Genomic DNA, 16,622 nt, shown 5'->3' with positions numbered 1-16,622 from the left:
GACAACTCCCCATTTGCAATCTTACTCATCAGTGGTGACCGGTTGACAACATTGATGTCACTCAAAGATCCAGGCATTCCAAAGAATGCATGCCAAATCCACGTCTCTTGATCGGCCACCGTTTCAAGGATTATAGTGGAACCCTTTTTTTGGCCGTGGAATTGCCCATGCCATGCCTTTGGACAATTCTTCCAACTCCAATGCATGCAATCTATTGAGCCAAGCATGCCAGGAAAGCCGCGAGCTTTGTTCATCGCCAAAAGCCTTGCGACGTCTTCAGCGTTGGGAGATCTCAAATACTCCTCGCCAAACACTTGCACAATTCCGACTGCGAAGCGCTTGACACACATGATGGTTTGGCTCTCACCCATAGCCAAGTGATCATCAACTAGATCAGCCGGTATACCGTATGCCAACATACGCAAAGCGGTTGTCACCTTCTGAAAAGTGCTATGCCCGAGCTCTCCGGCGGCATTCCTCCTTTGCTGAAAAAAGCGGTCATGGCTCGCTAGTTTCTCTGCAATGCGCCTGAACAACTCGGTGCTCATCCTAAATCAGCGACGAAAATATGACTCGGGGTATGTGGGATTCTCCGCAAAATAATGCCTGATCAATCTGTTGTGGGCATCGATCCTATCCCTCCAAATTTTTTGCCGACCCATAACCGAACCACCATGTTTTGGTTTTTTATTAATATGCATAGCTAGGATCATTGCAAGATCCTCCTCCTCTTCCATATCAAATTCTTCTTCGGAAGAATCATACGAGGAACTCATCTATAATGTTGAATATTATGCTATAAATAAAAAATTACAATCAACATGCACGAAATTCATGGCTTTTGAGCAATACATACCTTCTAGGCGTTTTGTCGAACACCTAGCGGGCGCCGAGCGGCAGCGAGCATGCGGGCGCTATTCGTCGGCGGACCAGCATGCGCGCGGGGCGGCGGGCCTAGAGGGGGGCCGGAGAAAGCGCGCGGGGGGGGGAGGGGGGGGGATAGGCCGGGGAAGCGCCGGAACGGTCGCCGGGTGGCGCGGTCGGCGCGGCTGGAGGGGGGGTGGGAGGTGCGAGCGAGCGCGCGAGAGTCCAGCGCACAGGAGCGGGCGCAGCAAATAAGCGGCGCGTGATTGCGTTTCGGCCCGCGCGCTGGACTACGTATGCCGCGCGCGCGGTTTTCGCGCGCCTGCTGGAGCAGCTATTCCAGTTGCACGCGCGCTAAAAGAGGGATTTTGCGGCGCGGCGCTAGTTTGACGCGCCTGTTAAAGATACTCTTACAATAAATTATTACAGCGCGTGTGAGAAAAATAAGACGGTCGTCCACGCGTACGAATGATACCATTACCACCTTCTCCCGTGAACGCGGAAAGTCGGATCAAAATGATCCCTTCTCCCCCGGCCGTCACTGTATGCATTATTCGCACACAGCCACAGGAGAAGGATACGGTAACGACCAGAGCACGCGGCTGTTTTACTTTACTTGCTCGCGGAAAAGGGTAGAAGAAGAAAGGTGGTTTTCCCGTGCAGTAGGTAGGGATGCGTTCAAACCCAGACCCGGACCGACGACCTTCCTCCGGCCACTGGCAACCGGGCCAGCGCCGCCGTGAGGACCCACGTGGCGGGTGAGCTCCCACTCGGCCACTCGCCGGCGAGGTGGTGGCGTCCACTTCAGTCAAACTCCGTGACCACGAATCGTCAACACAGCCGGCAACCATGGCCGCATGCATGAATGTCCCGCTGCTTCTTCTCCTTCTCAACTTCTCATCATCACATCAACTGCTCGCCTCCCTCTCTGCGCCTTCGGGAGCCTCCCTTCTCCCTTCGGCCGCAACAAGACCAATGAATCCATTTCGTGTCCCGGCGCCCGCCGGCGTGCTCTGCTCAGCCATACTACTGCTGACTACCGTCCTTGCCACACACGCCACAAACACCACCACCTCGACGTTGTTGCCGTCGTCCTCCTCCTCCTGCGGCCCGGTGATGTGCGGCGGCCTGCGCATCGAGTACCCGTTCTGGCTCGGCGGCACGCGGCTACCGGGCCTTCCAGGTCACGTGCGACGGCAACGGCACGGCCTCCCTCAAGAACTCCATCTGGACGTACAAGATCCTGGACATCTCCTACGAGGACAGCTCGTTCCGGGTCACCAACGTCGAGCTCTCACACAGCACCTGCGACTCCGAGCTCCAAGTCAACGTCTCCTCCGACCTCGGCCTCGCGCCCTTTAGCATCAGCGCCGCCAACCGGGAGCTCTTCTTCCTCTACGACTGCATCGGCCTGCAGGCGGCGCAGCAGCCACCTACGTGGGCGCCCTTGAGCTGCGACAGCAACTCGTTCGCGTGGCTTGCCGGGGGTTACAAGCTCGACGACAAATGGCCGCTGGTGCCGGGAAACTGCTCGGTGTCGATGATGGCGCCGGTGATGGGGGTACCCCGGGGCGACCGCGGCTAACTACCACAAGCTGATGGAGCGCGGGTTTCGTCTCGAGTACACGGCCGGCGAGTGCACAGCGTGCAGGGACACCGGTGGGCTTTGCCGGATCAACCCCACCTACGACATCTTCGATTGACAATGTCCCAGCGGCATGTCTGACGGCCCCTTAATCTGCGGTGATCAATTCATCACCCCCGCAGAAAAAGGTAATCAATTCAACACTCGTTTTTACCTCTTTTTAAAATACTTCCTCCGTTCTGAATTACTTGTCTTGGATTTGTCTAGATACAGATGTATTTAGACTCATTTTAGTGTTAGATATCTCCGTATCTAGACAAATCTAAGACAAGTAATTTGGAACGGAGGGAGTATCTCATATAGTAGTATTACCATGTACTCGTATACTACTAGTTCAAACCCACGTTTACAAAATAAGATTAGGTGCTCAATTTTGTCACAAAATGATGGACTTTATCCAGGAAAATTACAGAATAATTTCGGGATTCCAAATTTCGAGTCATTTTAGGGAGGCGCAAATTAAATATGTCTACATTCCAAATTGTAAACCCTCCTTTTGCCCTTCCATATTTTAAGCCAATTGACTGACCCAATTTTTTTGGGTCGGTCGATTAGTTTCTAGTAAATGCTAGATGGGTGTCTTCAATCTCCAGACCGCCCTCTTCCACCTCTAACTGCCAAGCCACCGTAGGCCTAACCGCCTGCAGCCGGCGTGCTCCCACGTTGCGCTGCTCTGCCCCATCTCTAACCCTGGTCGTGAACCATTTTTTCGACGAACCTGTATACCCCCCCCCCCCCCCCCCCCCCCTGCGCGCGAACCCACCCCTAAGATAAATAACAGGGTGACATAGACCCAGAGGGCTTCTCCGGCAAGCCAGCGACTGATTCTTCTTACCTTCTGACCGCTCCTTCCTTCCAAAATCGACTATTTTCAGATGACTTACAAGTAGCTGTTGTGTGTAAATATATGGGTTGACATGGTAACATTCATCTACACATTTTTTTTCTCCTCCCTCCCCATGTGATTATATAGTCGTGTAAAATCATATCTAAAGTGACCAAAATATTGGTTGCACTAGCAAATCAAGTGGTGATGCAATTTTAGATGGCCTATTGATGACTTGGGATGTGTGCATCTTGTTCGATGCAAAGTCCCCGGAGCAAGTGACATATCCACTTTCTTTGAAAGTAACAAGTGCACTTAGCTCAATTATTATTTTGTTTCTTTACGGATTTGGTGGTCGTTTCCCTATTTGGTAGTCTTCTTTGAAAGTAACAAGTCCCCTCTTTTTGTCTGATAATAATTGTCTGACCGACTATGGAGAAACACTATTATTATAGGAATATGTACACGGCGGAAAAATTACGCCAAACCAGTGAGATATGTAGCCATTGCGACCCCCATAAAAGGAGTACCCCCCCAACCCGGGGCGACTTTCTCATATTCCGAATTCAAGAGTTTCAGTAAACTACCTGCACCAGTTCGTTTTGGCCTAGGTTTAAAACTATCTTCAATGGTTTGTGTAGCCATAAATTCTATTTAATCATTGGTGTTGACATTGTATACTATTCCGTTGTAGTTGTAAATACACGATCTTTTCGTAGATCCATTGTAATCTTAAAATTCTATAAAAATAGAAACAACAACTTTAGTCGCCATCTCCATATCTGGTTTACTTGTAATCTTTACTGGATATGCCTTATATATCGCATTTGGGCAACCCTCTCAACAATTAAGAGATCCATTTGAAGAACACTGAGACTAATTTAAGTAAGAAGTCCCCCTATCCGGAGACTTCTTACTTAAATGAAATTATTTTATTCTTTTAGTTGGAGTTGGTGGAACCTTAGGTGGTTCTCGGAAGAAGATAGTGAAAAAAATTATCCCTAAAGTCGAAACTAAAATGAACGTATAAACCAATGCTTCGATAGATTCGATCCTGGTTTATTTACAATTATAACTTCCACACGTATTCATTTCTCATTTGGGATAATTTCCCATGTAAAGAAAGAAAAAGAGTCAAAGAAAGGATGGAAGATGTTTCCCATGTAAAATCAAAATATATGCATAAATTAGAGTGTACATTCACTTATTTTGCTCCGTATGTAGTTCATAGTAAAATCTCTAAAATAAAGTTATATTTAGGAACCAAGGGAGTATTCAGCTTAAATTGGGAAACCTTCCCCGCTGGCGTTGCATCCTTCAAAAAAATCTTTGCAGTTAGTATCTGAGACACGTTCCGCTCCCAATTTTCGCACGCATGCACGAAAGTCATTCGAAAATATAGCTGAATAACGCCGTGAGGATCGATCAAGACTATCTTCCCCGAGTTCTAACGTAGGACTGCTGACCAACCTCTGTAGCCTCCGTAATCAAGCGCCAAAATGTCGCACAAATCGGCTGCTCCCTTCGCCCGCTACCTCCTCTCCCATGGACGACCACCCCGGCCGGCCGCTTACAAATTACTACTAGTACGATCCAGTCTCATTCACCCAATCATAAAATACCCCAAAAATATCCTCCTGTTTCGCCATTCGATCCGAGATGCTGCTCGTGCTACTATTGTTCCTGCCTCTGCTTGGCGCCCGAGCGCAACCGCTCCGTCGTGGCCTTCCACAGCAACCTCGTGTCAGGCAGCGGCGACCCCTGCCGCTCCACGCGGTACAACGTGTCCAGCAGCCTCGCGCTGTCGCCGCTGGCCGTCAGCGGCGCCAACTGGGAGCTCTTCTTCTGCAACAACTGCTCGCGCGCCCCGCCGCGGTTCGCTCTGGCTTAACAACTGCTCCGGCACAGTCAGCGGCGCGTGGTCCGTGCACATCGGGCGGAGGTACGAGGCCCGGCCGGCGGGGCCGGCGGAGTGCAAGTACTCGGTGGTGCCGGTGCTGCCCGGGTCGGAGCTGCGGGCGTGGGGTGACTACTCCGGGATCGTCAGGCGCGGGTTCCTGCTTGAGTGGGCGGTGCCCGGGGACTGCGCCGCGTGCGCCGCAACCGGCGGGGGGTGCCGGTACGAGCCCGGCGCCAACGCGTTCGGGTGCCTCTGCCCCGGCGGCCGCATGCACCCGGCCACGTGCGGTGACTACGGTGAGTTGCTCGACACCTCCCCTGATTCTCCATGCGAATGCGATTCGAGTGCCTGTTATAGTTTCTTCCGCAGATTGTTATTTTCTGGTCTTTCAGTACCTTGCATGCTTAGCAGTGTGGTGATAAATAAGATTAGCTTGAACGGGCCAGTGTTACCGATTGACTGGTTAATCTGTTGACTTGAGTTTTCCCTCCATAGCAGCCGAAGTGGTAGGATAACATACCCAGATCATCCATAATTTTGACCAGCAAATTCAGCGTCACGATTTCCAACAGAGACTTTTTTTTGCGAATAACAGAGACATTTTCTTTGGAAGGAATGTACATCGGTTGATCTATACATTAAGTCGCTACCCGATCTCTCAAAATTAGTTAGCATAAATTTAGGTTTTCAAGGTAAAATCGGACCTAAATGACCCTTTATCGGCTTTAGCCCATAAAAAAATCATCCCCTCGGCCGCCGCTTAAATTTACTCGAGTAGCATCGCTTCTTGAAAAAAAAAATACCCTTCGTGCCACTCCGCTATTCTCGCTCTCTCGCAGCATATCTATGCTGACGCTGCCCAAATCCACCCCGCACCCCCTCCCCCTCACCTGCACCGCAGCCACCCTCGTGCCTCCGTCAATGCTTCCAATCGGTCGGCGCCGTCCTGAAATGGCGGGATCTAGCCGTCGGAGGTCACCCCCACCGACTCCAAACGCGGATCCACGCCGCATCACACCGCCGACCCGTCATCACGTGGCGGCTCCGCCGTCTCACTCCCTCACCACCAACCTACCACTGTTGTCGCCGCTGAAGAATAAGTATCACGGTATGCAGCTGCAGTCGTGGGGGCGTGGGTGTCGAAATGGACGTGGACACCAGCCGATGATACTAGCCTGGCTCCTTCCGGTCAGCGGAGTACGTGGTGAGGGCGTGTGACAAGAAGGCAGTGAGTCTCTACGATAGTCGGGCGGACATCAACTTCCCCATAGGCAGTGACGAGGTCTCGGCGCCGGTCGAGATTGACCCCCGAGTGGTCTCCTGCTATGAGTTGTGGGAGAATCAGGAGGCCATTTAAGGGACTTGAGGCGGCGCGCGGCGATAAAGAGTACAGGGTCGAGCTTCGTCGGCTGCATCTAGAGCTCATCGTCGAGGAGCGCCGGCAGCTCGAGTTTACAAGAAGGTGGCCAAAAATTTCTGGATCTCTCCTTAAAAACACCTCATCTCCCCTCATAAAGAGGAAGAGGTGTAAGTTTCCCTCTAACTCATTTGCCGTTGACGATAGTCAACCGCCTGAATTTTCATGTCCCGTACACCTTTGACATCCAACAAATTTATTGAAAGAAGCCCTAAACACGCTTGTAGGGGAGGTTTTCGCGAGAACTGCCGGAGATACTCTTAGTCCCCTTCACAAGGAATATAAAGTGCATGCATTAGTGATGGGTCAGTTGTTTTTGCTTTATCCCGCACACAATTCTTCTGACGGGCATCATACATGAAGAAATATTCTATCTTGATCATATATAAACCCAAATCAAAATCCCAAACTAACTGAAACATGGCATTTGAAAACTGAGTCAAATGGAAAGAAGTCCAAAAGGGGGCTGGTTAGCAGCCTCTGGTCTCTGGCTGTGTCATTTTTTTAGACCTTTAAAATTTCACGTTGATTTTCGCCAGAATTAAAAAACACTATTTCAAAAAGAAAGTCAGACATGCATGAAAGACTAGTCAAACAAACCACACCGTTCGTTTCTACATCTTCCCTCCGATGACTCCATTGCTTCACACTCGCAAGTAGAGACACAGACACCACCCATCTGCCATTGACAAGCTAGCTAGATGCGCGCTTGCATGATGCCTCCGGCCGTGCTCATCCTCCCGCTACTGTTGTCCTCCTTCCTGCTCCTTGTCCGTGTGGCGGTGGACGCCGAGTGCGAGCCGGCGGCGTGCGGGAACCTCACCATCAGGTACCCCTTTTGGCTGGGCGCCCCCAACCGCCCCACGCCGGAGCCCTCCTGCGGCCACCCGGCTCTCCAGCTCTGGTGCAGCGGCGGCCACGGCAGCGCATTCACGGCCTCCATGAGGAGCTCCGCCATCCAAGTCCTCAGCATTGACTACGGCCGCAACACCTTGGTGGCCTCCGACAGCAGGCTGGCCGCCGCGGGCGCCTCCGTGTGCCGCGCCGACTTCAACGTCTCCTCCAGCCTAGCCCTCAGCCCCTTCAGGGTCAGCCCAGGCAGCCGTGCCCTCTACTTCCTGCACGACTGCAACGGGACGGAGCCCATCGGGCGCGGCTTCGTGAACGCCACCGCCGGCTGCGGTAGACCTGCCTATGCGTGCCTCGGCGGAGTCTACGACCGGGACACGATGCCGACGATCCCGGCGAGCTGCACGTACTCGTACCTGCCGGCGCTCGCGTCGGAGGTGGCGGCAACGCCGGCCACGACGGCTGCAGACTACACCCGGCTTCTGAAGGCCGGGTTCCAGCTGCAGTGGGCGGGCATCGGCTTTGGCGACTGCGTAGCCTGCGGCGCCAGCGGTGGGCAGTGCCGGTACAGCAACGCGACGGCGGCGTTCGGCTGCCTCTGCCCCGGCGAGGGGGAGCTTCGCGGCTCCACATGCGCCGGTAAGTACGACGTGCAACGCTGCCACTTTGCCTATATATGGGCACGTAGTACATGCTTTGTTTGATTTTCCTTTGTTCACTGCACTTTCGCAGTATACCAGCGTTGCACTAGTCCTTTTTTTCTAGAATTGAAAAAAAACCCACGCAGGATATGTGGGCTGAATAGAAGGCAAATCGCCCACGCAGGATATGTGGGCTGCAGCCCAATATTCCTAATTAGGTAACCTGGCTAGCACGCGTACAGGTGATTTTTTTCCGCTCGATATTCAAAAAACCCTGCAGATGTGGCTTAGAGAAATATTGGCTGTCGTTTATTCCCTAATAAAAAGCTATGTTTTTTATGGCCAGATTAAAAAATATTCGTGAATTTATAAACAATGTATGGATTTTCAAGTAAAAATGCTCAAAAAAATTAGAAAACATTTCCATTTTTAAAAATGTAAATATTATGAAAAAATATTGAATAGAAATATTAGTTTTTTCAATACAATTTCGTAATTTAAATAATATACGAAAAAACTATACTCCCTCCTTCCCATAATGTAAGACGTTTTTTGACTCAAAAAACGTCTTACATTATGGGACAAAAAACGTCTTACATTATGGGACGGAGGGAGTAAATTTCAAATATTTTGAATAATGTCCTTATGACAAAAAATTACGAGTTTTAAAAAAGATCAGTTCCTGATTTTTCATAAAACTGAAACTGAAAAAAGTAAAAAGTTTAATAAAACTATGAATTAGAAAATTGTTCGGGAATGCAAAAGTTTAGTAATTAAGAAGTGTTTTTGACTTTTATGTAAAAAAAATTAAAAAGGAAAAACACAAAAAAAAATTAAAGAAACCGGTGGAGAAAAAATGACCACCGTGGAAAAACCAGGAGTAGCTACTGCTATGTAGGCTCTCCTATAGAAAACCTGAAAAGAAATAAAACAAAATCGCACCTAATAGTACTGTACTAGGCAAGGAAAATCTAAGCGCAAAGAAGTGCAGGAGCACGCAATTTGTAGCAAATACACTATATTCTTCGCTACAGGCAATACATAGCAAACACACTATAGCCAGCTAGTGTTGTCCTGATATTTACATGCGGGCAATATTCTCCTAAGACACTAAATACATCGTTGGGGTGGCATTGGGTAGTCTATTATGGTCACTGACATCGACATCGATACAATAGATTGTCTGACAAGTGTGCGAAGTTAGAGGCGAAGACGATAATAGGTTCCCCCATCCAAATCGTGACACCAAAATCCTTTAATTGATTGTTATATTGAGGTACTATAGTAGCAATCCTTACAAGTAGCCCGGGACCCAACGACGGCCTAGTTCCACCATTGCGTGGGGGTTGTCCCTTTTCTCCCCTGTCCCTTCTAAGGCGAGGTACTTGTTTTTGCGTTGAACTTAAAGAGCTTTATACATCAAAGGTTTCAAGTACAATCAGTCAAAATGTTGCTAACAAGAAAGTTAGTTGTCGGGCACAGTCAGCTATTTTCCCATGGTTTATTATTTGTTTCGGGTGGAATTTTGGAACCCAAAGATGTTCTGAAATTTGAAAACCTATTTAGAAATGTGTCTTCAACCCTCAATGATCAAATTCCATGCAACATTTTGCCAAAATATCACCGAAATTCGTGAAATCGGCCGAAATTGGAAGAACACATAGTCGCCCGTCATTTGGTAGATGAATAAGCTTTAGTTGCTACCCAAAAAAAAAAACTGAAGTATGATTATCGCAAAAGAACACTGCCCCAAATTTATCCTGATGTGATGCTTTTGGGATAAGGTAGTTCCATCCACCTACAAACTAATCCATGACTTTCTTCTACCTTCCTCCTGATCACAAACATCACCAACCTTTCACTAGTAATAGCTCATCACAGTCACATGATGGAGGAGTTGTCCACATATGCGGCAGGCCGGCCGGCACATATGACATAAACCCCGGAATTAAATTACCGGCAACATACACATCGCAATCACAAATTTGGAACCACATATGCAGCTCGAAAATAACACTGTTAGAACCACACAAGGTGGAGCTTTCTTTTCCCCTGTCAGCCCTCAAAAGTCAGGAGGCAGCACCGGTTTTCCCAGTCCTGTTGATAAAAGAAAGTCCAATGTATAGAAAAAGAGCAGTCAAACAAAGGCGCACACCATTGGCATTTCCCCTTTCGTCCACCTAGCTAGCTTCTACATCCTCCCACCAAAGACTCCATTGTTTCGCATCCCAACCAGAGACACATGCAGCACACATCATCCACTCTAGAAATCTAGATGGCTGCGGCGCATCCCTTGCCTCCGGCCGTGGTCAGCCTCCCGGCCTCGCTCCTCCTCCTCTTCCTCCTTCACCATGTACATGTGGTGGACGCCGAGTGCGAGCCGGTGGCGTGCGGCAACTTCACCATCAAGTACCCGTTCTGGCTCGGCGCGCCCAGCCACCCCCCGCCGGAGCCGTCCTGTGGCCATCCGGCCTTCGAGCTCTGGTGTGGCGGCGGCAACGCCTCGGCGTCCATGCGTGGCTCCGCCATCCAGGTCCTCAGCATCGACTACGGCGCCAGCTCCCTCGTGGCCTCTCACAGCAGATTCTCCGGGCGGGTGGACGGCGTGTGCCGCGCCGACTTCAACATGTCGTCCAGCCTGGCCCTCAGCCCGTTCAACATCAGCCCAAGCAACATGGCCCTGTGCCTCCTCTTCGACTGCAAGGGGACGGAGCCGGGCGGGCGCGGGTATGCGAACGCCACCGCCACCTGCGATAGACCCATCTTCGCCTACCTTGGCGGGAGGTACGACCGGGACACGCCGCCGTCGATTCAGACGGGGAACTGCACGTACACGTACCTCCCGGTGCTCGGCTCGGAGGCGGCGGTGTCGACGGCGGCCAACTACAGCAGTCTCCTCAAGGCCGGGTTCCTGCTGGACTGGGCGGGCACCGGCGGCATCGGCGACTGCCCCGCCTGCGTCGCGAGCGGGGGCCAGTGCCGGTACAGGAACGCGATCGGGGCGTTGGCCTGCCTCTGCCCCGGCGGGAAGCTGCGCGGCCCGACATGCGCCGGTGAGTTCGCCCACGCCGCCACTTGCATCTACTCGACTGTACCAATCAGCGGGCGCCGAGACGGATAGCGGTATTGGCACGTGCGCGTTTGATTATTAGTCTGATCTTCCTCCCTGGTTCGTTGCATTTCCGCCGCATGGTGCCGTATTGTCGTCGCGCTAGCCAGCCATGCATTGCCGTCCCGATCTTCCGTAGGCCCCTGGAAGATTTCACCGTTGGCTTTTCTTCTTCTCCCCCGGTAGATATTCAGGCGGCTGACCGGCTAATAACACGATGAGTACATCGCTGGTGGCGGCGCCATTGACGGTTGACTGGTGGATTGCTGTGCGCCGGCACGAGAGATCGTCCCGTAAACGCGCGCGCGCGGTCGTCTCCTTTCTCCGTTCGTTCCAAGGTTTTACCCAACTTTTACGCATTTCGTTCCAAGGTTTACTCGATCTCGGTGGGAGCAGAGGGGCGACAGCACTAGTTATTAGTGCAGTTTGTCCATTGAAATTTGAAGACAGAATCAAGTATTAGGTCTAGTACGTAGCTGCCAGAAGATTCGGTTTGTGGTGGGCATGTAAACGAGTGCGGTCAGTAGGTGCGTGTACACTTATCTAAAAAAAAAGTAGGTACGTGTATACTTATCTAAAAAAAAGTAGGTACGGTATACTTATCTAAAAAAAAGTAGGTACGTAGACGCGTGTACCATTGGACAAGTTTTATTTTATGAACGCGTCATTGGACAAGTGGAACTGGGTATACAACAAGTGGCTTCTGAACGTAGAGAAAAAAAACTCTGAATCTTGTTTTTTTTAGCACTGCGGCCGAAATTCGCATGCTGCACTTGTTCAGTCCAGTCAGAGCCCAGTCCTCCATACACTTTCGGACGTACGGCCTGTTAAGCCCATATCTATATACTAATAGGACTTTCGGCTGAATTACATCTCTTCGGCCCACAATGATAGGTATTGAGCTATTGGCCATCAGGTGAGAATATTATCTTGTCTCAAAAAAACAAGGTGAGAATATTATCTTTGACATTAGCTCCATACTTCTTACCCTTAAAAAAAAGCTCGATACTTCTTTTTTGATCCATGCAGAAGAACTGCATGTAATATATTAATAACAAGAGAGGGTTCAGCTGGCCAAACGACCGGCAGGTTCAAGCTTACAAGGACACTGAAACAAACAAACACACACAAAAAAAAAGGACCACAACTAGCTCCCGCGCATAGCTTAAGAACAGTAGCTACTAAAAAAACACTCAATCCGTAAGCTTGAATAAAATATATTAAGCATTTAGATTCTACGCGTTTTTAGATAGCCGTTTGAATAAAAGAATTTAAGCCCTAAAAATACGTTCTTGGAAATTCATAATCTCTAACTCAACCAAGTAGCACGTTGCAAATGCTAATAATCCCAATAAATGTGTGAACTCTAGGTTTGAAATGGACTTCTCCCCTATAGAGAAAGAAATTTGTGTGGAGTTAAAAGCTACGAAGGATAATTTTGTTTTTCCTACTAATTAAGTATTTGTACTAGTCCAACTTCTAACTCAACCAAGTAGCACGTTGCAAATGCTAATAATCCCAATAAATGTGTGAACTCTAGGTTTGAAATGGACTTCTCCCCTATAGAGAAAGAAATTTGTGTGGAGTTAAAAGCTACGAAGGATAATTTTGTTTTTCCTACTAATTAAGTATAAGATCGCACTGGGCTGGCCCGTCTTACCCTTTTTTTTCCTTCTACTCGAAATTCTTTCAAAAGAAGGTGCACAGGGGAGGATTCGAACCCTTCACCACACAGTCTCCTTACCTGCACAGTAACCACCGGGGTCAACATCCTTTGGCGATTGAGAGCATCTTTCACAGTTCTTCAAATAAAGAACGTGAACCTGTTTTCTTTTCTTTCTTTTTTTCGCCAGTTTTCTTCTGTTTGTTCTTTTTTCTATTTTGTGAACCTTTTTTGATTTCGCGAACATTTTTTTGTGAACCTTTTTTGAATTCATGGACTTTTTTCAAAATCGATAAATTTTTTGCAAATCTGATGAACGTTTCTCAAATTTGATGAACTTTTTTTTGTGAACCTTTTTTGAATTCGTGAACTTTTTCCAAAATCCATAAACTTTTTGCAAATCCGATGAACGTTTCTCAAATTTGATGAACTTTTTTTGTGAACCTTTCTTGAATTCGTGAATTTTTTTCAAAATCGATGAACTTTTTTGCAAATCCGATGAACGTTTTTTCAAAATTGATGAACTATTTTCAAATTTGTTGAACTTTTTCCGAAATTGATTAACACTTTTTTAAAAATGGACGAACATTTTCTACAAATTTGATGAACTTCAAGTAAAATGATGAATTTTTACAAATTTGTTGAACATTTTCAAATTTGGTGAACTTTTTTTCAAGTTCAATGACCTTTTTTCAAGTTCGATGAACGTTTTTGAAGTTTGCTAAAAAGAATAAAAATCCATAAACAATTTCGAATTCACAATTTTTATTTTTTAATCATATTTTTTTAAAAGTCCGGTTGACCAGTCAACTGGCCAACCACGACTAGTTTTTTTGAGGGGCTGGTCCTGTACTGTGCCACTCGAGCGATCTGGCAGCAGTGGGGCGGTGAAGCGACCCGCTAGAGCGATCTGGGAGGTGGCGGTTGAAGCAATCGAGCAGGGCCGGCCCAGAACAGGGGGCGCGTGAGCGGCGCCACTTAGGAGCTCCCTCTATCTCCATCTAGGAGGAACAAAAAGAGAGGAGAATACATCCTGCTTTAAGCGCATTTGCCGACACTTATCCCGCTAGACCGGTGCCGAGGCGGAGGAAAGCAAGCGTCATGCTGCTGTGTAGGAGAGCCGCGCTGCCACCGCCGTGGACTGCGGAGGAGATGCAGTGCCGACGTCACGTTGGAGGAGAGGGAGCCAGTCGATGCTATGGAAGAGGCAGTTTGGCCTGCCGGAATGCCGTTGTTGAGGCGCTGGGGTCCCCTCCAGGCAGCCCAGGCAATGGTCTGGGCCATCAGAAAAATTTCAAGCCCATAGTTTGAAAAATTAGATCGGCCTGGGGCGCAGCCCACTCCTCATAATCCTCTAGCTGGGCCTCAGGTCTGAGAAGGCTGGCCCAATACCACCTAGCGACCGAGAAGCTATCGTTTGCCAACCCTACCCTGCCGGCCAGGCCGCCGCCGCCCGCCGTCGTGCTCGTGCGGTCGTGCTCCCCTTCGATCCCCTTCTCCTTGGCTGTGGACATGTTCGTCGAGGCGGCGAACCCCGGGAGGCGGCAGGATGCCGGGCGAGGCGGCCTTTGCCAGGAGGCAGGACCGCAGGAGGCCAGGAGCAGCCCACCCCGGTCCCTTCGTTCTTCCGCCTCAGGGCCCCAGCTCCGCCGTTGCACGGAGGTATTCCCCCATCCGGCCATCCCACAAAACTGCCATCTCACCTCTTCCAAATCTCATTGTTGCTTGCTTAGATGCCTCTGTTTGATGAATGATGATGATATTTAATTCTTGTTTGTGCTTCCCCATTTGCAACATAAACATGGAAACCGATTTAGACATTTAGTAAAAAAAATCTATATAATTTTACAACTTTACGTGGACGTAAGATGAATAAACAAAAACGAAACAAGACAATAACATTTTCTTTTTAAGTTCAAACCAAGGGATCCACGGAAACGAGTCCTTCAACTCGAACAACTGATAATATCACTCGTATTAGTCCAACTCAAGCCCAGTGATATTGATTATTGGTACAATGAGCATCGCGTCTAGTTGGAATATAACATTGAAAAAAAAGCAGCATTTTGCTTTTATTGTTTTCTGTTTAAGCAACCAAGAGCTGAAAACATACCTTGAAACTGGGTTTTCGGCCCTTTGTTTTTCACCCTGGTCATCAGCCCATCCTGGCTCCGCCATTGGCTGAGATGCAACATGCCACTGTCTCCCCTTCTCCATCTCATCTCGTTTTGTTCTCGTGCTCGTTGGCAAGCGACCTCCCGCATAATGTAGTATTTCTGTCAGGCACCGTTGATCTATATGCTCCAACCAACTCCAGCGAGGTTACTCGCTGCTAATCTGTGTGTCCTGTAACATCACCGTGAGACGCACCCTTGGTTTACTCCCCTCAATTCTGAGAAGGCTGCGATGCTGCCAGCCCATATCAGGCGCACTCCGTGCATGGCCTCGCCTGAGATGGAGGGTAGTTTTTGTTTTCCCTGAAAAATGTGATCTTTACACACCTATCATGATCCAGGAATCCATGAACAAGATGTACTTGAAAGACAAAGTACGTGAATATGTGATCTTTACACACATATTCTTTAACTTGCACAAACCAATAACCCAATAAATGATCTTCTTTTTCATCGGATACTGAAAGTCTGAATGTTGTACAGATATTAGAATCTGGTATTTTATCTAAATTTTCCTTGATAAAGGGTCAAAGGGATCTTGTATTTAGATAGCTGACAAAAGCATGAGTAGCTGGTATGGAAACAAACAGCCTATAAGCATCCAGGTTCATGTCACATCGCGGGCACACAGAGGTCATGTTGATGGCTTACCCGTCAATGGTGTGTTAGGATTAGAAATTCAGAAACCATGGCCTACAAGTCCAAGCGGTGGTTGAGGGAATTCGTGGATGACGATAGCTTAGCCCCGATTTTCCAGTCACTCGTTCGTACCACCATAGGATCCGTCCACATATATCTTTCTTCAACCACGATATCCTCTCATACACATTTCTCCACCGCCCCACGGCCAAATCTTTCTGCTCCTATGGCTACTACCAGCTGCTGGTTCTTGGTGTTCGTCTGGGTAGTAGCATGGGAGATGCCACTGACGGTCGCTGGTGCTGAGGAGCAGGAAGGGGAAGGCTGCTCGAGCTCTGCCAAGACGTGCGGCAACCTCACCATCTCCCACCCGTTCTGGCTCGCTGACAGGGAGGCGGGAAGATCGTGTGGTCCCTTAGATTTTGAGGTCAGTTGCTCAAACAACAACATTTCATTTCTCCGGAGCTCTGGATTCACTGGCTTTGCGATCATGGACATCTCGTACGAGGACCGCAATTTGCGTGTCATTGATGTACACAAAGAAGAAGACTTCAACGTCACCAACGGCACCTGCAATTTCCCCAATTGGAACACCTCCAGCAAGCTGGCAGTGCCGTTTAAGGTCAACCCTGCCAACCTGAACATCATCTTGTACAAGTGCACGAAGAGGGCGGCCCTGGTGGAGGTGAGATGCGCAAACGCGAGCAACGTGTTTGTTCGCGCGGGAGTGCGTTTCGATGAGACGGGGAACTACGGCGGCTACGCCTTGGAGGGCTGTGATGCTATCGTCGTGCCGGTGATGGGCTCGTCGGGCTCGGCGAACGCGAGCCACTTCGAGCAGCTCATCAGCGATGGCTTCCTCCTGACATGGGATCCACCCCCTACACGTAAGTTC

At 49.2% G+C, this 16,622-nt stretch overlaps 1 protein-coding gene and 1 pseudogene across 3 annotated transcripts in view; both read left to right on the top strand.

Annotated features, from left to right (window-relative positions):
* LOC123059907 (LEAF RUST 10 DISEASE-RESISTANCE LOCUS RECEPTOR-LIKE PROTEIN KINASE-like 1.2) overlaps nucleotides 1-16,622 on the top strand; it is a 35,264-nt gene that overhangs the window by 4,312 nt on the left and 14,330 nt on the right. The window contains exon 1 of one of the 3 annotated variants that reach the window (XM_044482450.1): nucleotides 9,792-11,195. The exons of 1 other annotated variant lie outside the window; for it this stretch is intronic. In XM_044482450.1, coding sequence (XP_044338385.1) covers nucleotides 10,418-11,195 — 778 coding nt within the window. In that variant the 5' untranslated portion in view covers nucleotides 9,792-10,417. Of the gene's footprint in view, nucleotides 1-9,791; nucleotides 11,196-14,610; nucleotides 16,615-16,622 lie in introns of those variants that run through there. One more of the 3 variants, XM_044482449.1, reaches the window with a different exon arrangement.
* On the top strand, nucleotides 1,532-2,643 carry LOC123059908 (LEAF RUST 10 DISEASE-RESISTANCE LOCUS RECEPTOR-LIKE PROTEIN KINASE-like 1.2; annotated as a pseudogene).

This window comes from Triticum aestivum, chromosome 3A (genome assembly GCF_018294505.1).
Source record: "Triticum aestivum cultivar Chinese Spring chromosome 3A, IWGSC CS RefSeq v2.1, whole genome shotgun sequence".
Classification (NCBI taxonomy): domain Eukaryota; kingdom Viridiplantae; phylum Streptophyta; class Magnoliopsida; order Poales; family Poaceae; genus Triticum; species Triticum aestivum.
The sequence above is the reverse complement of the archived record's forward strand: the minus strand, read 5'-3'. Positions and strand labels throughout refer to the sequence as shown.